General features: G+C 43.2%; 2 protein-coding genes across 5 annotated transcripts in view; both read right to left on the bottom strand.

Moving 5' to 3' along the window:
• The window catches only part of ORAI2 (ORAI calcium release-activated calcium modulator 2), a 30,537-nt gene extending 10,107 nt beyond the window's left edge, over nt 1–20,430 (bottom strand). The window contains exon 1 of one of the 4 annotated variants that reach the window (XM_081131226.1): nt 20,365–20,430. The gene's annotated coding sequence lies outside the window, so the exon portion shown is untranslated. Of the gene's footprint in view, nt 1–1,015; nt 1,189–20,364 lie in introns of those variants that run through there. The other 3 variants (XM_081131225.1, XM_081131224.1, XM_081131228.1) reach the window with 3 other exon arrangements.
• Nucleotides 3,400–27,863, bottom strand: PRKRIP1 (PRKR interacting protein 1). Its single transcript, XM_081131231.1, has 6 exons — nt 27,054–27,863; nt 26,230–26,308; nt 25,322–25,422; nt 21,805–21,890; nt 20,365–20,429; nt 3,400–5,638 (listed from the first exon to the last, which is right to left on the bottom strand). Exons 1-6 carry the CDS (start codon nt 27,177–27,179, stop codon nt 5,538–5,540), a joined length of 558 nt encoding a protein of 185 aa, XP_080987357.1. The 5' UTR covers nt 27,180–27,863; the 3' UTR covers nt 3,400–5,537.
• Between the last annotated feature and the right edge of the window lie 54 nt (nt 27,864–27,917).

The raw sequence follows: 27,917 nt of genomic DNA on the forward strand, positions 1-27,917 counted from the left end.
TCCAAAACCACAAAGGTATGTATGGGGTGAAGAACAGGGAAGCCCTGGGGCCATCAGTGAGCAGGGACTGGGCTCAAGTTCCAGAGTGGAGATGGAGAGCTTTCCCGGCAGTGAGGTTTGACTGTGGCCTTCTGGGAGTGGTCAGGGCAGTCCCAGCGGCCCTGTAAACATCCTCACAGTGGCAGGGGTGGGAAGGAAGAGCTGTCTGTCTGCTTGGAGCCTGAAGAAAGAGAAGCCACTTCCTGCAAAGGGAGCAGCCCAGACCTGATTCAAATTCATCCTATCCCTGCCAGCCCCACCGTCCTCCCTTATGGCAGGTGTGCCGGGTCCAAGGAGGGGCAGAGTCTGGTCCTCACACTCAACTCAGGCAGGGGATAGGGTGGGGGAAGATGGAGCCCCACATTTCAGTCAGGTAGCAGACGCTCCAAAGGATGCTCGCCCAGCTGAATCTTGAAGAGTTTTTGTTTGTTTCTATATAAGGGAAGTCAGAGAAAGGTCTGGTAGACTAACGGGGACTCTCTCTAGATTAGCTACCCCCTTGGCAGACCTGTTTGAAACCCATCCAGGGGGTGGGTTTGGGGTTTGCCAGTCAACTTCCTTTAAGCAAGCACCTAGGGCGAGCGCAATGGTGAGTGCCCGGCAGACATGTCGTTTCTCATTCTCTTTGTCACACCCGCGTGGGACGGGGGACCAGCAGCCCCCAAAGGGATCTTTCAGAGGCGTCCATCTGCATCTCTGTCCTACCCCCAGGAAAGGGCCAGAGGCTACAAGCCGGACTCCGCCAGCACCCCGGACTTCCCCGTCCGCTTGGCGCCGCAACCCGCCCGGGGATCCCCACTCGGGGATCCTGCGGGGTTGGGGTCACCTGGCCGACCCTCACCCAGCAGCTGTCCCATTCCGAGACTGCCCAGGAGAAAGCCCATCCCCTCCCTTGTACAGTCTCCCGGTGCAATTCGGCCCGCAGACGGGCAGGGGCCCGGCTGCCTCCTCCAGACCCCCAGCGACGCGCACTCACCGAGCTGCTCTGCCAGTCCTGCTGGCTCGGCTCCAGTTCGGCTCCCGTTCAGGCTCCCGGCTGGCAGCGCCTCAGGCTTGGCCCTGTGGCCCCGTGGCCCGGCCAGGGCGCAGAGCGCGGCCCCCTCCCTCCTTCCGCAGGTCCGCAGGGTCCCCCTCTGCCCCGCCTCTGCCGGCTGTCCCGCCCCCGCCAGCCAGCCGCAGCCGCTGCCGGGCAACGGAGCGCTAGCGTCACGTGACCCGCCCTCGGGGGCGCGGCAAGACACGTGACCGGTGGGCCCGGAGGGGCGGGGCTCGCGGCCCCTCCTTGGGGGTCCAGGGAGCCCTGCCGGGTGGACCTGTTCCCGCCCAGGCGCCAAAACCTTCCAAGGGTGAGCATCTTTCCTGTCCCCCGGCGCACCTCGGGTAGCAGTGGAGGACTGGCGCAGAGCGGCCAAGCCAGCCGGAAGCCCAGCCATCCCACACTCTCCCGCCCTCTGGCCCTCTGCCAGGCTGCCCTGAGGCCCATTCACAGGCCAATGAGGCTGCGGTGTCTCACGCTAAGACTAGCCACTAAGTCCAGGGCAGCGTGGGGCCTGCCCGACCCAAGGTGTGTGGGTCTAAGTGCAGAATGGGACCACAGGGTTTCCAGGTGAATCCCGGAGGATACCCAGGACCGATCACTGGTTGTATGGAGAGGCCAAAAGGGCGCACCCTGAAAAGAGAAGGAACAGAGATCCCCTTACCTGACTACAGGGAAGACGGGAGTGGGGGAAACCGGTGGAAGGTCAGACTGACTGGGAAGAGCCTAAGCAGCCACGCGCGAGTTTGCATGAGTGGACGGTGGCATATGCACATCGCGAGCTGGAGCTGGTCACCCAAATCGCACCCCTCCCCCAGGCCCTGTGAAACCCGCGGGGACCTAACCTGGGTGTGGCACGCCCAGGATTTCTAACCCTTGACCCGCGCGGAGAGCTGATCTAGTGTTCTCAGACTGCAAGGCACCTGGGGTGAAAATATCTCTGCGGTGCCTCAGCCCCTTCCATCCGCTGCAGCAGGGAACCTCTCACCCGCAGTGGTGAACTCTTCCCCCTTTACAAACGAGATATTCAAACAAGAACGTTCTTTTCAGGAAGTGCGCATGAACGATTCACTTCGGGGGAGATGGGTTCATATCAGCCTGCCGTGCCAGACGGCCTCAGAGTCCTTCCTGCATGCATGCCCTACATAGGATTTTTCCATCTGTCACACAGCACTGAACCGTGACACACTTATCCAAAAATGATACCTTTTGATCCAGAGGACACTTACAAAACAGATCAAGCCAGTTCCCCCTCTGGTTACTGCCCTAACAAAGGTTATAGGAAAATCCTAGGGTCCGGTTACTGCCCTGCCTCCATGGCTATAGGAAAGGGATCATTTGAATTTCAGGGGTCAAAATCCTCAGAAAGCAACTATACTGTGGCTTTCAAACCTCAAAGCTCTTCATAAAATGACCTGGAAAACAGGAAGAAAAACACTTAACTACGGTAGTTGTGCCATCGATGAGCATTCTTTCAGCAACTGAGTCATTTGCTTGCTGAGTTCTCAGCCTTGAAGCCTGAGTGCACATCCTTTACAAAGCTTCCTATGCTAGTCAGCGATGCCTCCACTCCAAGCACATTTATCCAGCTTGCCTGGACAGGAGCAAAATGTGTCACAATTAGTGCTTTTCAGAGCTAGTTTCCTACCAAACACAGAAAATGGTTTTTCCCCAACTCCCAGAAGATTGAGGAAGATGAGGCACCATGATGAAATGAGACTGAATGATCACAGTACTAATGGTTGGAGGGCTCCTTCAGTGCCCAGGTAGTTGAGTGGGAATTACATGGAGGGGTTAGGAGGTTCAGGTAAAGGCCCACAAGTACCAGCAGATGTCTGAGCTACAGTCTGGGCTATTTTCCTAGTTGGTTGACCTTAGCAAGTCACTTCCTCCCCCAAGGCCTAAGCTACCCCCCTTGGAAAAAGATCAATTCTAGAGGCATACCCCTGGGGTCAACCATCTGCTAGTCTTCAACAGATGACCCTCATTCAGTGAAGTCTGTGGCTCCTGCTATCCTCTCCACCTCAGATCTTATCCAGCATGGCCACACAGCTGGTGTGAACGTGTCCAGTCCCCTGATGCATCAGTTGTCCCCTTGGTCAGCAAGGTGACATTATGAACACTAGAAGCACTTCAGCACTACATTTGGGGGCCATTTTAAACAGAAACCACCAACAATAAGCAATAAGTGCAAAAAACCTGCCAGTACATATGTTTGAGCTGAAACAAGAAGGCAGAGCACTGCCTTGTTTAACCTCAATTGGGAATGTGTGTATCAGGCAATGCAAATTTTTGCCACTCTGTGCATGTTGGTAAATGACCGCAAAAGCACAAGTATTAATTTTGGGATAACAAATAAATTTTAGTGAATTCATAAACACAGAACTTGTGACATATTCTGACTATATTATTATGCACACACACAAATGCGCCAGGGGGCCTAGTAGAGGGGCCTATAGCCTACAGTCCCGGCACCAAAAGAACAGCCCTTGGGAACCCCTCTCCACCAGGTTTGGGCTATGCACAGCTTCTTCCCCAGAGCAACACAGCACTACAGTGTAAGGGCTAGCATGATGGATTCTGGAGTCACATTACGTGTGTCCAAAGGCGACCTCTACTACCACTTATTTGCTGGGTGACCTGCGCAAGTTTCCAGACCGCTCTGTGTTTATAAATCTTGTTTGGTAAATCTATATGGGACATCTAATTATAGGGCAAACAGTATTCTAATACAAATAATTAGGCCTAGCACAGGACTGCCACTGAGCACTCAATGTTTGGTGAGCGAGTGAGTGAATGAAGGCCTAGTATCTGATAAATCAGAATTCTTATTCATGAGGTTTCCTGAGACAACCAAGTTACGTATACCTCTGTCGTTTAATTTCTTCCCACCCACAAGTTAAGGGCATTATTGATTCTCCTCAATCATGGCTTCTTTGAGGGGGGGTGTCTTCTCAGTATTACCCACTCCCTTCTCAAGGATGACATCTAATTGTTCCCCTTTCCCAAATAAACAATACCCTGAAGAAGACAGACTGAGAGTCATTAACCTAAGGTATAGATGACCCCTTAAAAACTGTTAGAAACTGCTACAGGATGTTTCCTACCTAAACATCATCTTCTGAAATCTAGTAAAGGTGTAAAACATACACACTCCACCTAGTATCCTATTTGTTTAGTCTTCTGCCCACCTGTCCCACATACAGATCACTAAGCTCTCTGTCAGGTACATCAGACAGAGGCAGGAAGTGACTTGCCCAGAGTTCCCCATCTCATCAGAGGCAGGGCAGGGCTCAAACCCAAGTATTCCAGCTCTGAGCTCTGATACCCTCCACAGTCTCCAGTGAAAGATAACACCCTCCAGATCCAGGCAGGACTCAAAGCAAGAGTTGTGACACACATTCTGGGGGTAAATAAGGAAACCAATAGATTAAAGACAGGGGAACAAAAACAAAACACAATCTAACCCGCCAAACACAATCTAACTGGCCAAAGAGAAATATGGGTTTCAAAATGTACAGCCAGGGCGTGTGTGTTAATTTATTAGGGTTGACTTTCCATTTCAGCTTCCTGGGGAAAAAAAATTCCTGTGAATCACTTAATATTAACCAGACTTTGATGTACTGCAATAAAACAGGGACCTATAAAAAAAAAAATTCCTGTGACTTGAACTGCTTAAAGGGCAGAAGTGACCACAAATGTCACCTGGCTCAGGGCAGGGCCAGGGAAATCAATACTAGTTTGGCTAGGATTCCCCATGCCCTCTTCTCTGGTTCAGCCCAGCCTGGATTGTCCACCTGCTTCTTTATCTAATCTCCAATTATTTTCCCTGGTTATGTCCCACAGCTCCCTTTGCACATGCCCAAGGGTTCCCACAACACACCTGTGTACTGGGAGCTACTGAGCAGGAGGTGCAGTCTGCACCCTCAGCTGAAGGAAATGGAGGTCAGGTACCCTGCAGTGTGAGTCAGCTCCAGAACCAAGGCCATTTCCCTCATTGAGTCTGGGAATAGGCCCGTGTAATAGGTCTCATCCCTATCACCTCATTTTCACAGCCTTCCCTACAGCTTTGACATTTCACAGGTCCAAACAAAACCTAAAGTTTTTCTGTTCTTTACTAAATAAACACTACTTTCACAGAAACCAGCCCAAAACTCATCACTGTCCAAATATATGAGAACAAGCAGCAGGGGCAGTGGTTATACATTTCCCCCCTTTAGCGGGAACGTTAATGAACTCTGCTGGGCAGTGCCCTTGAGTGTGCAGGAAACAGGGCTCTCTGTCCCATAGGCTGAGTCCTGCCTATTGGCAGGGCCACGAGTAGTCAGGATGGCTTCCCACTTGCTTCTATCCTGTGAGGCCTTGGGAGAGAAATTGAGTTCAAACAGCCTCCTTTCTCCTTGGGTCATGTGGAGGGTTTTCTGAAGCCATGGGCTCCAGAAAGCCACTGTGGCCAACACTGTCATCGCCCCATGATGAAGCTGGGCTCTTCCTCTTTCTCCTCCTCTGTTCCAGATGTCTCCTCAGAGCTACTGGACCGATGCTCTTGGGACTGAATGGATCCTGTAATCACACGACATTTGGATTAGAGATGTCCAAATTCACTCAGATAATCCAGGATGCTTTAGAAAAAGGAGAAGTGCTGTGGAAACATTAGGAACTTCTTGTTCCTGGACAGACAAGTGAGGAGCCAGAGGAGGTCCTCACATCCATGAGTCCTCAATGCCATTGCCCAGTATAAAGGGTCTGTCACAGAACTGATCTACCACTGCTGGCAGGTAGATCTCATCCTTATTAAAGAGATCCAGCACACACAAGAGCCTGATGTCACATAAATAGAGCCTCACTGTTTTTATATGGTCTTCACCACCACTTTGGCAGGGCAACGTTTCCAACCAGACCTTTAACATTTAATGCTGACAATATTGCTGCTGATGTCTCAAGCTCTCACACTGCAGTCTGCAAGAGGATTTTTCCCCCCTAAAATGATCAGAGGCTTAAAAAATTTTTTTTAAATTGATTTTAGGGAGAAGGGGCAGGGAGAAACATCGATGTGAGAAATATCAATCGGCTGCCTCCTGCACCCCTTCTACTGGGGATCAAGCCTGAAACCCAGGCATGTGCCCTGACCAGGAACTGAACCTGCAACCTTTCAATGCACAGGATGACAACTGAGCCACACGTGCCAGGGCCACAAAAGGATTTTCAAAAACTGTGTAGCAGAGGGCTCTTCCCACAGACCTAGAAACCCTCTCACAACACTCCACATGCAGCTCTGAATTCCAGTGTTTTCCTTGACATGACTGCCAGCAACCACAGTGCCACTGAGCTGGCCAAAAGCAGAACACAAAGACAACGTGTTCCCAACTCTTCCTCCTCCCTTTTTTTGGGAGCAGAGGAGTGGGTGAGAGCTGGAACAAGGCAGAGCCAGAGCTCTCAGAGGCAGCACTAGTCCTCCAGCTCACAGTCCAGCCCAGGTAGCCACTAGCAGGCACTGTGGGCTCATCAATAGGCTTCCTCCCTGCAAATGTGCAGGAACTCCAGCACCCCCAGAGCTCACAGGCACCCAGAGATTTGCTCCTGCTGTCATTATAGGGCCAGACAAAGAGCTTCAAGGCAGGAGGCCTTGAGGTGCCCAGGCACAGTAAAGTCTAAAAATCACCTCAAACCCTAGGATGAGACACTTAAAAATACTCATGGCAATGAGTTGAAATTATCCCTAAGATTTAATTTAATAAATTTAGAATATACCTCTTTCTTCTCAACCTCATGCCAAAAACAATGAGAATTTTCCAAAGTACAAATGGTGAGCATGTTTTAATAGCTAATATTTGCTGAACACCTATTATGTGCCAGGAACTGTGCTAATTCTTTAGTGTCTTCTTTTACTCTAAGTACCACTACCATATATATATCCATTTTACAGATGAGGAATAAAACTCAGAGAAGTTAAGTAATTTTCTATGAAGGTTTCATAATCAGTAAAACAAGGACCTAGGATTCAGACATGGACTATTTGACTCTCTAGCCTCTAATCTTGTCTGCAGAAATGCAAAAGGAAACTCAGGAAAAAGAAAAACAGGTGGAGGCAGCAGTGAGGTGGGTATACTGGATAAGCAAAATGTGGTCTAGCCATACAACAGAATATTATTCAGCCTTAAAAAGGAAAGAAATTCTAACACATGCTACAACATGGATGAATCTTGAAGACATCATGCTAAGTGAAACAGGCTAGTCATAGAAAGACAAAAATTCTATGATTCCTCTTATATGAGGTATTTTGAATAGTCAAAATCATAGAGACAGAAAGTAAAATGTGGTTGCTGGGGACTGGGAGAGGGAGAATGGGAGTTATTGTTTAATAGGTATAGTTTCCGTTTTCTAAGATGAAAAGAGTTATGGAGATTGATGGTGGAAATGGTAGCATACTGATTTGAATGTATTCAATACCAATGAACCATGCACTTAAAATGGTTAAGATGATAAATTTTATGTTGTATGTATTTTACTCCCCCCCCCCCCCCCCCGCACACACACAAGCAAGCTAGCATACTATGGAGAGACTGAGGGAAAAACCAGAGAGGGATCAAAAACCAGGGATCAAGAGCCCCCTGGACTCAGGACGGTACTCCATAAGCTCTCTCATGTCAAGGCATGCATGGGAAAGACAATTCTTCTATGGCACTTGGGGCAACTGGTCCACAGTCTTGAGCACTCAGTCTCCACCCTGAAGGCCAAGGGGATCAGGGTCTTGCCACTTGCAGCCCATTGACCCATATGCCAGCTGGGAAGTTCTGCTCTAGAACTTGGGCTCTAAGGCTGAAACTGCTGATTGTTTGTTTTATTCCATAACTTAGCATATTCTGTCTGCCTCAAGCCTCTCTAAGCGCCAACCTCACTGGCACAGGTCTGAACACAGCAGGAATAGAGCATAGTATTTGATCTTTAATTCTGATCTTAAAGAAACAGTAAAGCCCTGGCAGGGTAGCTCAGTTGGTTAGAGCATCGTCCCAATATGCCAAGGTTGCGGGCTCAATCCCTGGTTTGGGCACATACAAAAATCAACCAATAAATGCATAAGTAACTGGAACAACAAATCGATGTTTCTCTCTCTCCCCCATTCTTCTCTCTCTCTAAAAAAAGAAAAGAAAAAGAAAAAAGAAAAAAAAGAAACAGTAAAATACTAATCAACCTGCATGTTTGTGAAATGGGATGTTTTGGATGCCTGAGATACTGATGAACAGAGGTTTCAAAGCACTCAATGTGATCGAAAAGCCCCTGAAAATGTAGTACCTCAACAGTAAACACAACAGATTTCTGTGTGTGGGAAACATGTTGTCAGAGCCTAGAAGTATCACTCTCAAAGAGAAGAAACCTAGTGATCATTCAAGTCATTCAGTAATTCAACAAAATTATTTCACCCATTCATTCTTTCAATGTAAGTAAATAATAAATAAAGGGCTTATTATTACTATGCTTAATGTTGAGGACATAAGGATTTAAAAATGCTATCACAAATTATAACAAGATATCACAACACACATATCAATATGGCTAAAATTAACAATACGAATTGCTGGCAAGAATGTGGAGCAACAGGAATTCTTATTTATTGCTGACGGAAAAGCAAAGTGATACAGCCACTTTGGAAGACAGTTTGACAGTTTCTTACAAAGCTAAACATACTCTTACCATGTGATCTGGCAGTCATCTTCCTAGGTATATAATTCAACAGATTTGAGCCCAGCTGGTGTGGCTCAGGGGTTGAGCACTGACCTATGATCCAGGAGATCGAGGTCCAATTCCCAGTCAAGGCACATGCCTGGGTTGTAGGCTCAATCCCCAGTAGGAGGCGTACAGGAGGCAGCTGATCAATGACTCTCTCATAATTGATGTTTCTCTCTCTCTTTCCCTCTCCCTTCCTCTCTTTGAAATCAACAAAGATATATTTAAAAAAGAAAAAGAAAACTTATATCCACACAAAAACCATCACATAAATCTTTGTAGCAGCTTTATTCACAATCTCTAGAAACTGGATATAACCAAGATGTCCCTCAATAGGTGAATGGATAAACAAACTGTGGTATATCCAATACAACAAAATACTATTCCACAACAAAAAGGAATGAGCTATAAAGCCATGCAGACATGGATGGATCTTAAATACATTCTGCTAAATGAAAGAAGCCAGCCTGAAAAGTCTACTTCCTGCTTGACAAATGACACTGTGGAAAAGGCAAAACTATGGTGGTTGTCAGGGATTGGGGGAGAGGGGGAGGAGGTCGAATAGTGAAGCACGGGGGATTTTTTTTAAGGCTGTAAAACTATTCTACATAACACTGTAATGGTGGATACATGATACTATGCATTTGTCAAAATTCACAGAACTTTACAGCACAAAGAATAAACCTTAACATATGCAAATTTTAGCATGTCAAGGATCCCAGGATGAAATGCAAAATGTGACATATGAATCCAACTGTAGTACAAATGGATGAAACCTCTGTGAAGGGAGTGGAGGAAAGATGCTCACCTAAATAATTTTGGAAATAGTGGAGTCTGTAAGATTAAAGACAAAAAGAACGGTACATAGCACTGTATTCTAGTTGATGAAGTTGTTTCCCACAGGTAACAGGTTAACAATTCTGAAACCACTATCCATGTATACTGGAATCAAACAAACAAATGGATGGTGGGAGCTAAGTTACTCACTGTTAGAGTGGGAGGTTACAGGCAAACAAGCTGAAAAGGCTAGAATCCATGTGGCAATGGATTAGAGTTGGAGACATTAGTATGAACTCATGTTTAGCTTAACCTAGACAGATTTTGATGGTTACATATAGGAATATCCATAAATATATATATACACACTCTTTAGTACACACACATATATTTCCTTGCTTTATCAGTTAAGAGGGACTAAAAATAACAACACCCTAATTTTTTTTTAGAAAAATGTTTCTATTGATTTCAGAGAGAGGAAAGGAGAGGGAGAGACAAACATCAATGATAAGAGAGTCATTGATAGGCTGCCTCCTGCATGCCCCCTACTGGGGATCGAGCCCAAACCTGGGCATGTGCCCTGACTGGGAATCGGACTGTGATCTCTTGGTTCATAGGTCGATGCTCAACCACTGAGCAACACCAGCCAGGCAACAACACGCAAGTTGTAAAGTGCACATCTAGTCCCCAGATTTTGGTTTCTAGTATCATTATCCAATAAAAGGAACAAAAACTTCTTGGGGAAATGGCTATTTCTAGATCTGGGGAAGAAAACATACAAGATAAGTCTGAAATATCTTGTAGTGCCAGAGTAAGGAAGTGCTAAAAAAAAACACAAAACTAACAAAAAACAACAACAAACACACCAAGTCACCCTCTGCCCAAGACAAACACACAAAACCCAAAACCACACAATGACTGTAGTATGTAAAAGGGACAAAGGAGCCAAATGAAAGTGCTTCCAATAGCCAAGCAGGAATAATTTGAACAACAAAACAGATAAAGTAATATCAGATTAAACCTAAAGTATAAATAACCATGAGTCCATACTGATGTAAACAAACAGGGGAGAAGAAACAAATCTGCAAAAAAATTTCAGTAGAGAACCCTGATGAGCACTGTCTTAGAGAGGTGTTTAAGGTCAACATCATAGTGACAAATTATCTTCAAGTATACAGCCTTGACGTGATAACAATGGTATTTTATCTCTGTGGTCTTTGCCCCCCAAATAAATATCTAATTTAGTATCATAATTATCTAACCATGAGAAAAATATCTGACAAATCTCAACTGAGGGCCATTCTACAGAACACCTGACCCTCAAAATTCTCAAGGTCATAAAAAACAAGCAAAATCTAAGAAACTGTCACAGCCAGCAGGAGCCTAAGCAGATACGATGATTAAATGTAATGTGATATCCTGGATGGGATTCTGAAACAAAAAAAATGCCTTACGTAAAAACTAATAAAGCTGAATAAAGTATGGACTTTAGCTAATACACATATCAATACTAGTTCATTATTGTGACAAATGAGCCATATTAACGTAAGATATTAACAATAGGGGAAACTGGGTATATGGGAATTCTTTGTACTATATTATGTTCATAATTTTTCTATAAATCTAAAACGTTGGTTTTTAATTAAAAAAAAAAAAAAGACACTGTCCTACCCTTATGAAACTGAGTTACAGCTGAAGAGATAAGAATGGTATGTGACTTAGCAGATTCTATAATAACAAAACCTTCTGGGAGCAAGGTGGGGGGAAAGGTTAGATCAGATTGGTCAGGGTGGGGAGGGAGGTCAGAAAATGCTTTTTGAACAAAGAGAGAAAACATTGCAAGAGGAAGGTACAGGATGACTACATGTTCTCCAGAAAGATGGGGAGTGAGGTAGCATGAAAAGAGAATTACAGGCCAATATCCCTGATGAACATAGATGCTAAAATCCTCAACAAAATATTAGTAAATCTGATCCAGCAATATATTAAAAAGATCATACACCACGACCAAGTGGGATTTATTCCAGGGATGCAAGGCTGGTACAATATTTGCAAATCAATAAACACGACACATCACATAAACAAACTGAAAGACAAAAATCACAGGATCGTATCAATAGATACAGAAAAAGCATTCGATAATACCCAGCACCCATTTTTGATAAAAACTCTCAGCAAAGTGGGAATAGAGGGATAGCTCAACATAATAAAGGCCATATATGACAAACCTACATCCAATATCATACTCAATGGGCAAAAAACTAAAACCATTTCCTCTTTTGTGTGTGTGTGTGTGTGTGTGTGTGTTTCCATGGCTTGATAGCTCAATTCTTTTTTTTTTAAATTTTTATTTTTTAAATATATCTTTATTGATTTCAGAGAGAGGAAAGGGAGAGAGAGATAGAAACATCAATGTTGAGAGGGTCATTGATAGGCTGCCTCGAGCCCGCAACCTGGGCATGTGCCCTGACCAGGAATCGAACCCCGACCTCCCGGATCCTAGGTAGACGCTCGACCACTGAGCCACGCCCAGCCAGGCTAAAACCATTTCCTCTAAGAAGAGGAACAAAAGAGGGGTGTCGACTTTCACCACTCTTATTCAACATAGTAACTGGAAGTCCTAGCCACAGCAATCAGACAAGAGCAAAACATACAAGGCATCCAAATTGAAAAGGAGGAAGTAAAACTGTCATTATTTGCAGATGACATGATATTGTACATAGAAAATCCTAAAGACTCCACCAAAAAACTATCAGATTTAATAAATTAATTCAGCAAGGTAGTAGGATACAAAATTAATGCCCAGAAATCGATGGCAATAATGTACTCCCAGAAAGAGAAACTAAAAAAAAATCCCATTTTCCACTGCAACAAAAAAAATTTAGATACTTAGGAATAAACTTAACCAAAAAGGTAAAAGACCCATACTTGGAAAACTATAGGACGTTGAAAAAAGAGATAGAGGAAGATATAAACAACTGGAAGAATATACCGTGCTCACGGATTGGAAGAATTAACGTCACTAAAATGTCCATACTACCCAAAGCAATCTATAAATTCAATGAAATCCCTATTAAAATACCAACAGCATATTTCACAGAGCTAGAACAAACACTTTGAAAATGTATATGGAACCAAAAAAGACCCCGAATAGCCACGACAACCTTGAGAAAGAAGAACAAAGTTGGATGGATCACAAAACCAGATACCAAGTTATACTACAAAGCCAATGTAATCAAAACAGCCTGGTACTGGCATAAGAACAGACATATAGATCAGTGGAAGAGAAAAGAGAACCCAGAAATTGACCCACACCATTATGGTCAATTAATATTTGACAAAGGAGGCAGAAACATACAATGGAGTAAAGACAGTCTCCAATAAATGGTGTTGGGAAAACTGGACAGGTACATGCAAAAAAATGAAACTAGACCATCAACTTACACCATACACGAAAATAAACTCCAAATGGATCAAAGACTTAAATGTAAGACGTGAAACCATAAAAATCCTGGAAGAAAACATAGGCAGCAAAATCTCAGACATCTCTTGTGGCAATATGTTTGCCAATACATCTCCTAGGGCAAGAGAAACAAAGGAGAAAACAAACAAATAGGACTACATCAAAATAAAAAGCTTCTGCACAGCAAAAGAAACCATCAACAAAATGAAAAAGGAGCCTACTCTATGGGAGAACATATTTGCAAATGACACATCTGATAAAGGGTTAATATCCAAAATATATAAGGAACTCATACAACTTAACAAAAGGAAGACAAACAATCCAATTAAAAAATGGGCAAAGGACCTAAATAGACACTTCTCCAAAGAGGACATACAGATGGCCAAGAGATATATGAAAAAATGCTCAAAGTCACTAATCATCAGAGAGATGCAAATTAAAACTACAATGAGGTATCACTTCACACCTGTCAGAATGGCTCCATCAACGAAAACGAGTGCTGGCGAGGGTGTGGAGAAAAGGGAACCCTTAGTACACTGCTGGTGGGAATGCAGACTTGTGCAGCCACTATGGAAAGCAGTATGGAGTTTCCTCAAAAAATTAAAAATTGAACTGCCATTTGACCCAGTGATCCCACTTCTAGGAATATATCCTAAGAAACCTGAAACACCAATCAGAAAGAACTTAATGCACCTCTATGTTCATAGCAGTGCAATTTACAATAGCTAAGATCTAGAAAAAGTACAGGTGCCCATGAATAGATGAGTGGATAAAAAAAGCTGTGGTATATTTACACCATGGAATACTATGCAGCTGTAAAACAGAGGATCTCTTAACCTTTGGGATAGCATGGACGGAACTGGAGAGTATCATGGTAAGTGAAATAAGCCAGTTAGAGAAAGAAAAGTACCACATGATCTCACTCACACGTGGAATGTAATAAACAAAATAAACTGATGAACAAAATAGGTCCAGAGACATAGATGCATGGAGCAGACTGAGGGATCTCAGAGGGAAGGTGGGAATGGGAGAGTGGGTATGGAAAGATTAATCAAAGAACTTATATGTTTATAAGCATAACCCATGGATACAGACATTGGTCTGGGGAAGCCCTGGGGGTGGGGTAGAGAGGATCAATGGGGGAAAAAAGGGGACATCTATAATGCTTTCAACAATAAAGACAATAATAATAATAATAATAATAATAAATAAAAGTACCTCAAGCCCCCCCCCAAATAAATAAATAGAAATAAATAAAAACACACACATATATAATCACACACACAAGAAAAAGGAAAGAGGAGAGGCCTGGACATGGGCAGCAAAACAGAAGAGCAGAGCTGTAAGCTTGGCAAGAGCAGAATACTTATGTCAGGGAGTGGCCAAACTGGTGGAGAGAGACCAGAAAGGGCCTGACAGGGAGTGCCAGAAATGCAAGGGTTGCTGACTAGGTATCAAGCAGGATCACCTCGTGGGTAAGGCCACAGCCAGTGGTAACACATTACCTGGTATCAAATCCCACCCCATCACTGGCTCCCTCTAGCTCTGCAGGTGCCATCACTGCTTTGTGCCTAAGGTCCCTCAATTGTAAAATAGGGATAACACCATTGCCTATCACAGGTCCACTGTGACAGATATGTTATTTAATACCTGCAAAACATGTAGAACTGGGGGAAAGTACATAATACATGTTCAACAAATGTTAGCTATTGTTATTACACAAGCAGAAGAGCAAACGACAATCCAATCTATGTTTTAAAAAGAGCTTCGGAAGCTGTACACAGGTGGGTGACGGCGTGAGAAGAGTGGAGGCTACTGTGGTTCTGTCAGATATGGATCTATATTTTTGTAAGATTTTACTACATCCTCAATGAGACCGTAACTTCCTCTCTCTAAAAATCAATGGAAAAATATCCTCAGGTGAGAACAACAAAAAAATTAGGACAACCATAAATATAGCATTTATATAAACAGACTTATATAATAAATATTTGAAAGTTGAACTGAAATAAAAAATGTCATTAAGATATTAAAGTGATTATTTTTAGTAAGGATTATGGATAATTTTTATTTTTTATTTTCTTCATATTCCCCAAAATTCTAAAATGATCATTATTACCTTTATTCTCAAAAGATACAAAAGATATGAATAGTTTCCAACACATGTATAAGAATTCTGGCATTGAAACCAACAGTTCTATCCAAAACATTTACTGAGTGCTTTCTGAACTCCAGATACTAGTTAAGGTTTTAATTGGGGGTAATTTTGTCCCCCTCCCCCATGAGAAATCCTTTGGCAACATCTGAAGATATTTTTGCATGTCAATGACTGAGAGGAGTATGGGTGCTACTGGTATCTAGTGGATAAAGGCCAGGATATGCTGTTAAATATCCTATAATGTACGGGATATAGCCCCTCACAGCAAAGAATTATCTGGCCCAAAATGTCAATTCAATAGTGCTGAGACTGAGAAACTGCTCTCAAGGTACCTAGTAAACAAATCACCTTAAGGTCACCCTGGGTTTCTTTGGTAGGCAGGCCCGTGTTAGGATAAGTAACACTGGTGTTAGCATACATCATTGTGGGAGTTCAAGGCTTCATAATAATCCAAACTGGCTTGATGCAATCCTACGGTGTCACTGAGACACGAGTCCCACACTGCACGGTGTCTTCATTAAATTACTGAACTAGCGTGGACAACAAGTGGGGATACTTCCTCTCCAACAACCGAACAGAGCTCCTAGTCAGCTGCCCCTTACTGCTTTTTAGAAGAGCCATAAAGCTTCAGTGATTTACGTCCAAGACCATTAAGGACCCAGCAGTACACAGAAGCCACCTTATGGCACAATGGAGTATCACATCATTTAACTTTCTATTCATTTCAAATAGACAGCTAGAAAATCTATTTTCTCTTTCACAAAAGGAAACTGGGAAGGCAAGGTAAAAGGCACACAAACCATTTTTATGACAGTTACCCCTATAGCATTCTCCATCTGGCTCATCTGGTAAGAAGCATGTACAACCAGGTATGATTACTAATAATTTTTAATTATGTACAGACTAACTTCACATAAAGTATAAGAACGGGCAGGGCTCATGCATTATAACAATGATTTTTAAATTTGTTTGATTGAAGCCCATAGCCCAAAGCCCACATAGAAAATGAAAGTAAGTTTCAAAAAATATTTATCCCAAGTGCAATGCACTCTGATATCTTCTTGTCTATTTTATTCATGTTTGAGGAAAAAAATAGCTGCAACCTCTAAAATGACTTCATGATCCAGTGAGTAAAGGATCATAATGCTCAGTTTGAAAATAGCAGTATGCAACTATGATGTGATTCCATGATGTGACATGGGCACAAACTCATTTTTTTGATAGAACTAAAGCTCAGAACAGGGGGAGACCAAGTAAGAAAGCACACAGCCATTTTAAATAAGCTGAAGGCTCTGGATAAAATCTACCTGAAAGTACTGAAACCTGTTGCATGATCTCAAATATTCTTTATTGCCTTGGGCAAATTAATGTCTAAAAGGGGTAAGGAGAGTAGGATTTAAAAAACTCCAGTTCTGTCATGCTGCCACTTGCCTCTTTCAACTCTAGAACCAATTACTAAAAAGTTAATATGCAATTCCAAAGATACAATACAGGTTGATTGAGCACAAACTCAGAACAAAATAATCTGTTTCTTGTTCTGAAAGGGTTCTTAGATCTACCGGTGAGGGAACCCTGCCCACACTCAATATGGTATATATTAATTACAGCAAGGCATTTGGCAAAGTTACCAAATTGCAGAATTTTAGATCTAGAAAGCGCTTATCATTTCACAAGCTAACGAAATCTCTCTCTCTCTCTCTCTATCTCTCTCCACACACACACACACATCTGCTTAAACAGAAGCAGCCAGATGCTTGAGGTTAGGGTGAGCCAGAATGAGAGCTGAGCCTAGAACTTACATCTACTGTACTTATTCCATGACCTCAAATTACCTCTTAGTTTCTTATGACATCTCTGTGGGTAAGGTGAAACAAGAGTGAGTCTGCTGACTCTTAGCTGGAGAACTCCACCCAATGAGTTTTAGTGAACAAGTAGGTCTTTCCAGCCTAGATGGAGCTTTCTAGTAGATGCTGGAGGGCTCTGGCTCAACATTTTTACCAATGACATCAGAAAGACATGGTAACATGCTGAATTTCAAAATTCAAAAGGATTTTGAAAACCTTAATCAAAATAGCCAATAACATCAAGTTAAAATGCAAAGAAGGTAAATATAAAGTCCTGTATTTGGATTAAAAAAAAAATAAAAAAATAGAGGGTTCCAGGTAAGACAGAAGAAGCACATTCAACCCTGTCTCTCCACTGAATACAACTATGGAACCTGGACAGAAAGTGGTGCTGAGATGGTTGGGCAAGCCTCTGTTGCCATTTCTTATCTGTCCTCCCACAACTTGCCCTGAATGCAAGTGCAGTTGTACGAGTATGTGGCAGAGTAACTAAGGTCCCAGCTTTCTGACTGGAGGTCTGAAAAGGGGAGCTCCAGGAGACCAGAAACTACAGGGGAGATCATGGAGAGATTAGAAGAGATACAACAGAGCTGTTTATGAACTCCTGGGCTCACCCTGACAGTGCATGCATGATTCTGACCCTAATCATTATACCAACACTTTGAGAACCAAACTCAGAGAACTAAACACTGATTGGACACTGAGTGGCATATGCAGGACACACCTGAGAGCACAGCAAAAACTCTGGAAACTGAACTGACAATGGAAACACAACCCACAGAAGGCTGGTTAAAACCTTTGTTTCAAACACAACCAGGCTGACTGCCTGCCAAAACAAATAACAAGACCAGAGCCTCATGATGTAATACTGAAAATGTCCAGGATACAATAGAAAATTAGTTGGGTATATAAAAAATCAGGAAAACCTCAACTTGCATGGGGAAAGATCTTAATCAACAAAGACCAAGGTCAAGATGACCCAGATGTTGCAATTACCAAATACTTTAAAAGAACTATTTAAAAAATTTTTTCCAGCCCAGCTGGGCGTGGCTCAACAGTTGCGCATTGACCTAGGTCAATGACTGCTTTCTCATCACTGATGTTTCTCTCTCTTTTCCTCTTCCTTCCTTCCTCTCTCTCAAATCAATAAAGATATATTTTTAAAAAATTAATTAAAAAAATAAAAAATTTTTCCAGTCCTGGCCGGTGTGGCTCAATAGAGCATCAGCCTGCGCTTTCGGTGCACAAGTTCGATTCCCAGTCAAAATGGCATCAATTCCCAGTCGATGCCATTTTTTTTGTCTCTTAGAATCCTTGGGCCTTCCTATTTGGGGTCCCTCTGTCCCTGATTCTCAGCCCAGGGGCTCCCAGGAGAGCAGCTGGCATTTCTGTCCTTATGATGGGTTCAGAGGTAGGGAAGACTGGTAGCACTGGGGGATGCTGACACATTACTCACTCCCATTCTTGTTAACAAAATCTCAACTCTGTCTAGGGTTGCCATGTACCCAGCTCCCAGTGATGAATCAAAATAGGTTAGAGATAGTCATGACAATTCTTTTTTCTTTTTTTAAATATATCTTTATAGATTTCAGAGAGAGGAAGGGAGAGGAAGAGAGAGAGCTAGAAACATCAATGATGAGAGAGTCATTGATCGGCTGCAGCCTGCAACACGGGCATGTGCCCTGACCGGGAATCGAATCCTGATCACCTGGATCCTAGGTCAACGCTCAACCGCTGAGCCATGCCCGGCCGGGCGACAATTCTTTTTTCTATTCATCTAGCCTGATGGCAGCAAGAGATGGCAAAGTGACCTAGTACCGAACAATGATATATAAGGTGACAACTGCTGGGCATTTCTGGAGGGGTGTTTTGCTCTTCAGTTAAAAAAAACCACAACAAAAAACCCCCCAAAACAGAACAGACAAGTAGCACTTTTTTCCCCTGCTTTGAACATATGTATGACTCCAGGAGCTGCAGAAGCCGTATCATGCCCACAGGATAAAGGCGAAGAGTACTGTAGGGATGCTGGGCCTGACACTATTGAAATGCTGAACCATACCAGGCTGCCACCTACAACCAGGTTTCCTGTTATGCAAGAAAAACGAATTTCTCTTTGTTTAACTACTGCTAGCTGAGTATTCTGTTTCTTGTAGCCAAAAACATCCTTTTTTTAAAATCCTCACTTAAGGGTTTGTTTTTATTGCTTTTTTAGAGTGAGGAAGAGAGAAACATCAATCGGTTGCCTCTCATATGTGCCTTGACCAGGGATCAAACCAGCAACCTTTTCTGGTGTAGGAGGTGACACTCCAACCAACTGGGCGATCTGGCCAGGGTGTGAAAAGTATTCTTTTTTTTTTTTTAATTTTATTTTTGGTTAAAATATTACAGATGTCCCTTTTTCTCCCCAATGACCCGTTCCACCCCATCCCTTCCCCCTCCCCAGTCTGAAAAGTATTCTTTACTGACTTGCCCAGTGACTCAATTAGAGACAAAAGAACACAAAAACACCTTTGCTAGGGACATCTTCTCAGTCTCTCCTACTGGACAAGAACAAGGCAGGATGCAGCAGCCCCCAGGAACCTCAACCACGGAGAGGACCATAAGCCTGCCTGAGGACAGGATGCCAGTACACAGAGGGAGACAGTGAATGCCAATAATAACTCGAAGCTCTTTTACTAGTCATGCCTGAAGGAAGATCTGTTCTGGTCTTAACACAAGCTAGTATCTTTCTTTTTAAAATTTTTATTGATTTTTTAGAAAGAAAGGGAGACGGATAGAAACATCAATGAGAAACATCATTGATCAGTTGCCTCCTGCACACCCCCTACTGGGGATCGAGCCCGCAACCTGGGTATGTGTCCTGACCAGGAATTGAACTGTGACCTCCTGGTTCCTAGGACAAGGCTCAACCACTGTGCTTAACTTAGTTTGACTTTCTGACACTTGCAATTAAATGAGTCCTAACTAATAGAAATAAGCCCTCATTTCTTCAACGGCCAGCCAACCAGTTCCAAACTCTAAATCTTTTTTTTTTTAAAAAAAAATTTTTATTGATTTCAGAGAGAGTAAGGGAGAGGGAGAGAGAGAAACATCAATGATGAGAGAGAGTCACTGAACAGCTGCCTCCTGCACAACCCACTGGGGATCGGGCCCATAACCCAGGCATGTGCCCTGACTGGGAATTGAACAGCGATCTCCTGGATCGTAAGTCATTGCTCAACCACTGAGCAATGCCGGCTGGGCTCTAAATCTCATTCTTGACAGGTCAGCTTCTGTGCAACACCAAGAAAGGTCACAACCAAGAAAAGTGGGTACTACTCACCTTTTTGTTTCTTCTGTTCAAGTTTCATCATCTTTGCCAATAATTTCTTTTCTTTTAACTTCTGGCTACAAATGTAATATAAATACATTAATTCCTTAGCTACCTTATTGCGTATTTTAGAAACATCTACTTACGGGATCTTTAAAGATGTTATAATCACACAAACACTACAATAATAAAATGAAATACTTTCTTAAGATTCTGCTACTCCAACATCATCAACATTATCAAGCTGTTTTCTTCAAGAGAAATCCTTAGGAGTCCTCAGGTGATTAAAGCAATCTCAGAAACACTAGAGATGCTTCTTCACCCCAAGATATTTTAAAAATCCTGTGCAGCTCTCTAAAAGTTGGGGGAGTGGATAAAAAAGGGGTTCTACTGTCCTAGCCGGTTTGGTTCAGTGGTTAGTGTTGACACGTGGACTGAAGGGTCCCAGGTTCGATTCCAGGCAAGGGCACATACCTTGGTTGCAGGCTCGTCCCCAGCCCTGGTTGGGGTGTGTACAGGAGGCAACTGATTGATCTCTGTCTCCCCCCACCCTTCTACTCTCTCTGAAAAGCAATAAAAAAAAAAATATCCTTAGGTGAAGATTAAAAAAAGAGGGGAGGTTTCTATTGAAAGTTAGCTCAAAGGATGAACTGATCATAAATTCCTAACTAAGGAGGTAGTGGTGGGTAGCCGCACTCCAGGCATATGCCTTTAGTAAAAGGTTTATCTTTGTCATAAGCAAGCCCTGTCCATTATTTAAGCGCATCTAGGTTAACACACCTTTGAAATGTCTCTTCTAAGAAGTAACCTGGTTCAAGAGAGCACATAATCTGGTTAACTATTCTGTAATCCAGTCTCTGCCTTGCTTTCTCCCACCTTCATGTAACCTTCCTTAATGCATAAAAGTAGCTGCAAACTGCCATTCTGGGGAGTAGTCAAGATCTTGCTTCCTGGCAGCTGTTGTTAGTTTGGTTCAAATAAATTCTTATAAAAATTCCCTACAGGTTTAGATGCTTCTTACGTTGACAAGGAAGCATTTATTAACACACACACACAACCTGTATACTCATATATAGTCACTTAGGGAGGGCACAGCCCCTAATTTAAGGAAGCTAAATGAGAAGTTCACTCATAGCACCTAGTTAAACCTGATGTTAAAATACAGAAGTGAAGAAGACAGAAATCCATGTGATCACGGAAATGCTGAACTCCATGCTTTGAAGAATTTGTAATGAGCTGGGGGAGGGGCACAATAAGTGACTTGATCTCTTCCTAAGTACTAGAAGAAAAGCCATTTCTCCAATGGATTGCTCCATGGTGGGTTGTAACACCCAAGACCTCTATAGGTTACACAGGTAAACTTCTGACCTCAAGGACTCATTCATGAATCATGCACTTTCCCATTTCCTGCCCTTAAGTCTCATTAGTTATGAGATGCCACAAAGCCCTTACCGCTTTTTTCGACGCTTTGCAGTCTGCTCCTCTGCAGCAATTTTATTCCTTTCCAGTCTCTTCTGAAACTCTACATCCAATTTTTGCTGTAAAAAAACCCCACATCATTTAGATATACCATGGGCTGGAGATGAGAGCTCTAGAAGTCACACCAGTAGGGGTGCTACAGGCACATCTAGGCCTCCAGGGCCACTTTAAGTAGTTGCCCCATAGGTGTGGGAAATCAATACAAGGCTCTCTGATGGTAAAATAACTCTTTCAATTCATTAAGACACTGAGACAGGGTAGTAAGAAACTAGGAAAATTCCCTGGCAAGTGGAATAAGGAAACTGAGACAAAAGGCAGGAACAGCTGAGCAATTAGCAGCTAGCTAATAAGTCATGAGAACCTATCCTCCCTAACTGAAGATGCCAAAGAGCAGGAGGTTTAAATCACCAGTTAGGGAGGGAGGTAACAAAAACCAATTAGAGCCAGAATAATCCAAGATAAAAGTAAAACTAATCAGAAAAAGAAACAAGACTCCATTATACACTCATTTTAATACATCAGCATATTAAACAACACACTGGAAATCTAATGAACACTGTTGAGATCCTCCTCAGGACAAAGGATGCTAGCTTGCACTCTTCTTTGAGCACTCCTACGTCCCCCTTTCCTCAGGCATGTCCTTTGCTTCTTCTATCCTACTAAGCTCTATGGGTCCTGATGAGGCCTGCACCCAGGGGAGCAATGGGCAACAGCAGCTCCTCCTGGGCTTACCCCTTGATCCTGTCTCCAGGGGCCCCTCCTTTGCCTCACTGTCCCAAGCTTTAATAAACTTACTCTCACTTTCACCTGGACTGTGTCTTGAAGTTTTTCCCACAGGAGTCAAGAAATTGGATGTCACCTGACACCACAAAGGTTCCAGAACAGTGCAGTGGTAGCGCCAGCCCCCTGCTTGGAAGCTGTCTGGTAACAATGCCATTCATGCACAACAAAATGTAAGAGAAACTATGCGAGGGAGCACTACGGGATCTGTTTAGCCAGGTCCTTAGTGTGATGTTGTGACTTAAATAAGAAATGTATATTTGATCTTCATCTACTGTTTCTGACACATAGCTCTTAAAACTCTTATAAATTTCCCATATAAGAGCCACAGGGACATCTTTTATTATAATAGTTTTGTTCCGAGTTCTCGGAAGAGCTCCAGAGATGAAGGTGAAAGGATGTCCTTTGTTATTCATAACAAGCCCCTTTCAACCACAAGAGTTTATGTTAATGAGTGACTTTTGGAAAGCCACAATGGAAGAGGTCTGGTTGCCAGGGGATCTTTCAGCCCCACTTCCTGAACTCCAGGGAGGAAAGAGGGTCTGGAGGTCAAATCAATCACTAAAGGTAAATGGCTTAATCAATGGTGCCTACATAATGAAGCCTCCAAAAATCCAAAAGTATGGGGTTTAGATAGCTTTCAGGTTGGTGAACACGTGGAGGTGCTGGGAGAGGGTGTGGGAGCTCCTCACCCCTTCTCCCATCCAGCTGTTCCTGAGTTTATATCCTTTTGTAATACACCTGAAGTCTAGTAAATAAGATGTTTACCAGAGTTCTGTGAGCCCCTCTAAGCAAATTAATCAAACTCAAGGAGCAGGTCATGGGAAACTTCAGATTTACAGTTGGTCAGAAGCACAGATGATAACCTGGACTTCTGATTGGCTTTTAAGGGGGGGGATGGGGGCTGTCTTGTTGGACTGAGCCCTTAACCTGGGTGATCTGCCCTTCTCTCCAGATAGTGGCAGAACTGAGTTAAATTGTATGGTGTCACAGAATTGCTTGGTGTGGTAAAACTCCCACATATTTGGAGATCAGGAGTGTCAGAAGTGTAGTAGAGTACTGAGAGTAGAGGAGACACACAGGAGTTTGATTTTCTTTAGAGACAGTGACAGGAACTCACCAGATGAATTGGCCCCTCTGGCTAGACCCACGGAATTTTCAAGTCCTAACTAGCTCTGGTTATCATATGGCTGATTCTAAAGCAGCATGACACACACTGCCATCACCTGCTAATAAACACATACATGGTGTGTGGTAGGCAGTTTGACAGACAAGAGCAAAGCAAGGACAACGGGCCAAGTACAGAAGGTCACCAGGGCAGAAAGTCCTGGGTGCCTAGCAAAGGACAACTGTAGGGTGGGACCTCATCCCCAGAGACAACTACTGTTCTGATTTTCTTCCCCACATAGATTAGGTTTTTTCCCCCATAAATGTTTCCATGTAAAAGAAATCATATAGTACGATCTCTTTTGTCCAAGACTTATTTCACTCAGCACGTTAAGAATCATCCACACTGTTGCATGCATCAGTAGTTTGTTTCTTTTTACTGCTAAGTAGTATTCTATTTTTATGAATGTGTGTTTTAATTTTTAAAGTATTTTATTCCTTTGTATAGAAATAAATTCGACAAAGAACCTAATTTTTTTAAGTCAAATTACTGGAAAATGAAATACTATTGGGTAAAGTAGTTTCCTCTTTCATAAATAGCATACAAATAAATATCATTTTAAAATATCCGAATCTCTCTAAATATATAAATGTATTCCATGAAATAACAGTCATTATGGTAAGACCGAGGAAAAGGACTTTTCCAGTGAATGCTGTAAGATTAAGAACAAGGGGCAATCTCTCATGCAAAATGTTAAGAGGAGAAATGAGAGAACCACCTAGCATCACTGCAATAAAAAAACTTAAAATATTTTTGAACAAATGTGGTGAGATATATGCAAAACCTCCAGAGAGATACAAAAAGATTTAAACCAATGAAAAACCATAGTTTCTTGAAGGGATGATGAAACACTATAACATCCATTCTTATTCAAGTTAAGTTATAGATCAACTCAATTCTAGTTAAAAATCCAGCAAGATTTCTGGTGTAGATAAATAACTCCAAAATTTAATTAGAAAAAGAAAACAAGTGGTATGTCTGAAAGAGTATTTTTTTTAAACAGGAGAGAGATTTCTGGCCCTCCCAGTCAAGTAATAGAAAGCTTAATAGTTCTTACAGTACAATTTATAAAGTAATTCTCAATTTTTAATCAATTACTACTTGATACTTGTCATGAAGAAATGCCAGCCTCCAAGCTAGAAAACAAAAAGCAGCAGACACATAGAGATACACTATTCACAAAAACACACAGGTAACTGGAATTATAGGCATTCAGCCAAAAAGAGAGGGAATAATAGAGAATAACTCAAGTGGTGTGGGAGATCCTATTTTCTATTCCATTTCATGGCAAATGGTTTGGAGGGGAGAAGGGACTGCCCTTCTATACACATGGAAGTCTCCTCTCCCTCATTCATCTCCTAGTGTGATTATCTTGCCATGCTGAGTCTGACCTAGGAGTAACCCGGACTCAATGTCTGTTTTTGGTGCTGACTTTAAAAGGTAGCCCTTACACATACCAGGTGTATCTACTCTGCTTTTTTCTCAAAATTAAGTGCACACTGCCCAAACCCAAGGGTTCAGTCAGCCTCCTTGCTCACTGACCTTCTCAGCCATGGCATCCATGTAGTCCTGTCGCTGATACTCTCTCCGGCGCAGATGCCGATACACATGGAACTCACCACTGCCAGCCCCAGCGCTCGAACCTATAGCCAGGACAGTTCAGAGTTCTTGATGAGCTCCAGTTATCAACATAGGCTACCTTTAATTAAAAGTGACCAAAAAAGAAACTCAAGTAATGGAAGGGACAGCCTGTCCTATTCCCCACTATACTGCAGAATCTAGCACAGTGTCTAGTACATAGTGTAGGCATCATTCAATATTTGTGGCATGAACAGTGAATGTGCAGTCACTAAAAATTCCACTCTATTAAGAGGAGAAACAGAATGCAGCTCAGTGACCAGAAACCTAGAAGAGAGCCTATAACCTTTCTCTCCCCGCCAGATGATTTCACATTTGCCATGCTAAATTTCTACTGAGATGAAAAGATGTCCATGATATATTAAGTGAAAAAAGTTGCTTATCAAATAGTATGTGTAGAACAACCACATTTTTCTAAAAACTTTTTTTCTTAAGCAGCAGTGGTTTTGTCCATAAAGAGGTTTGGACAGCTCTACCAGAATGTTACAAGTGGAATGATGAAATTACAGGTGGTTCAAACTTTTTAAATACCTCTGTTATTTATTTTTCTTTATAATTAATGTTAATTTACAACCCAACGAAATAATAAAACTATTTCCACTGAGAAATAACCAATATGAGGCATTCTTAAAAACAATGCATAAGACAATTCTCTAATACCAACTCCTCTGTTGTAGGAGCAAAATATTGGACGACTGAACATTATTTTTCCTATCAGAGATCTAATTAACATATACTAACTGCAGGGTTTTTATATATCTACACTTCAAAAATTGTATTTACACACAAACACACTTGCCAAAAGACATTACCCATTACATCTCGGACAAATTCTGGGGGAGGTCGAGGTGCCCATTCACTCATTTTTTCTGGAATTGGGACTGCTTTGTCCTGAAACATTTAAACAGGAAAGCATTTATAAGTATAAACCAGTTGACAAAGTCACATCTCTTATAACCAAAGAATTTTAACTAGACTAATGAAGTAAGGCTACTTTACTCCTTGGACTCGAAGCTGATTTTACCTCCTTCTCTCTGTTTTAGCCTTACTTCGTCCGGTATACTTTGGGGTCTATCACTGCCCACAGCCTAGTCAAGGCTATTCTTAACTTTCCAGAGACAAACTCAGAAACGTTAAGTCACCATGTATGGCTGAAGTCTCCAACTTTAACCCTACTTTAACCCGAGAAGAATCAACCCTTTCAGTAAAATATATGAGACCTTCTCATCCAATTGTTTTTATGACTGAGGGGGCTGAGGCCTGGCCAGGGGCAGCGACTTGCCCCAATGCCTCTAACAAGGTACCGTTTAGAAGAAAATAACCCTTGTGCTAACCCACGGGCTCTAACTTTCCAGTTTAAGGCTTCTGACCCTTCTGTTCACAAAAACTTCAAATGGAAAAAGTCTTGGAGCACGGAAAGCCGCTCCACAGCGCCCCCACCGTGTCTGAGTTGTAACATAAGGACAGAAGGCAGCTCACAATCTCTGAGGCAGCCTACTCCTTAATGACAGGCGCTGGGGTTCGGGTAATGAATTTCTGAATTTGGAGGTGGGGGAGGTGGACCCGTGGGCCCCCAGAGGCGCCGGAAGGAAGGGGGTGGGACTCGGAGGGCCGACTGGCCCACGCCTCATCTTACCGGGTTCTTCATCAGCCGCTCCAGCTTGAGCTTCTGCTCCTCCGCCGCATTCTTGGGGATGACGAGCGCTTGCGGCTCTTTCTTGGGCCGCGGCGGTCTTACCGAGGAGGCGGCTGAACTCGCCATGATAGTTGTACTTCTCTAGCGAGCAGCGGCGGCGGCGCGCGCGTATGACGACAGAGACGCGCGCCAGCGACGCAAGCGCAGTCTTCCAGCTGGGCGGGGCTGGGGCGGAGTCGCAAAGTGGGAGCAGGCTGCTGAATATTCATGAACCCGAGGCCGGGTGGGTTGTTTTGATCAAAGCTGCTTGATTTCATTTCCTGTTTCTGGCAAATCCTGGCGGCGAAACGCCTGCGTCCCTGGGCTGGAGAAGTCCTGCGTGCCCTAGGGTTCCGCCTTAGCTGACCTCTACTGTCGCGTGCGCGTCGTGGCTCCGCTGGCAGTCCCGCTTGCTAATGGCTCTCAGCCTCCCCTCCCGCCTGGTCCTTTGTCCTGACCCTTCCTTGGGTCTGGTTCGCTCTTCCTACCCATTTCTGACAATCTGTTCATTTTAGATAGTTCCAACAGCTTCCGAAGGACTGGGACCTACCTGTCTCTTTCGCCCACCTCAAATTACTCTGCATCTGGCTCCCAGCAAATACACCTCAGCCGAGTGAATGAGACTTTCTTAGGAGAAAGAAAAGCTGCCCCTCACAACTGGGAGCTGGCCTGGCACAGCTAGGCCTTGTGCTCTCCTGTTGAACATCAATTTCCCAGAATACCAACATCACACTAGGCCATTCTGTGACGGTGATTGAGCAAGACATAAACAAGAATGCTCTGTAATCATTTTTGATTGAAAAACATGAATATCTTTGGAACCAG

This window comes from Miniopterus schreibersii (assembly GCF_964146895.1).
Source record: "Miniopterus schreibersii genome assembly, chromosome: 3".
In the NCBI taxonomy this organism is placed as follows: Eukaryota; Metazoa; Chordata; class Mammalia; order Chiroptera; family Miniopteridae; genus Miniopterus; species Miniopterus schreibersii.

What these genes read in the sequence shown, in the direction of transcription:
- PRKRIP1 (XM_081131231.1), bottom strand. Translation starts at nt 27,179, where the DNA reads ATGGCGAGTTCAGCCGCCTCCTCGGTAAGACCGCCGCGGCCCAAGAAA. An exon ending in AGCGGCTGATGAAGAACCCG is followed by an intron (nt 26,309 to 27,053) that starts GTAAGATGAGGC and finishes TAAATGTTTCAG; the next exon opens with GACAAAGCAGTCCCAATTCC. An exon ending in GCAAAGCGTCGAAAAAAGCG is followed by an intron (nt 20,430 to 21,804) that starts GTAAGGGCTTTG and finishes TTACATTTGTAG; the next exon opens with CCAGAAGTTAAAAGAAAAGA.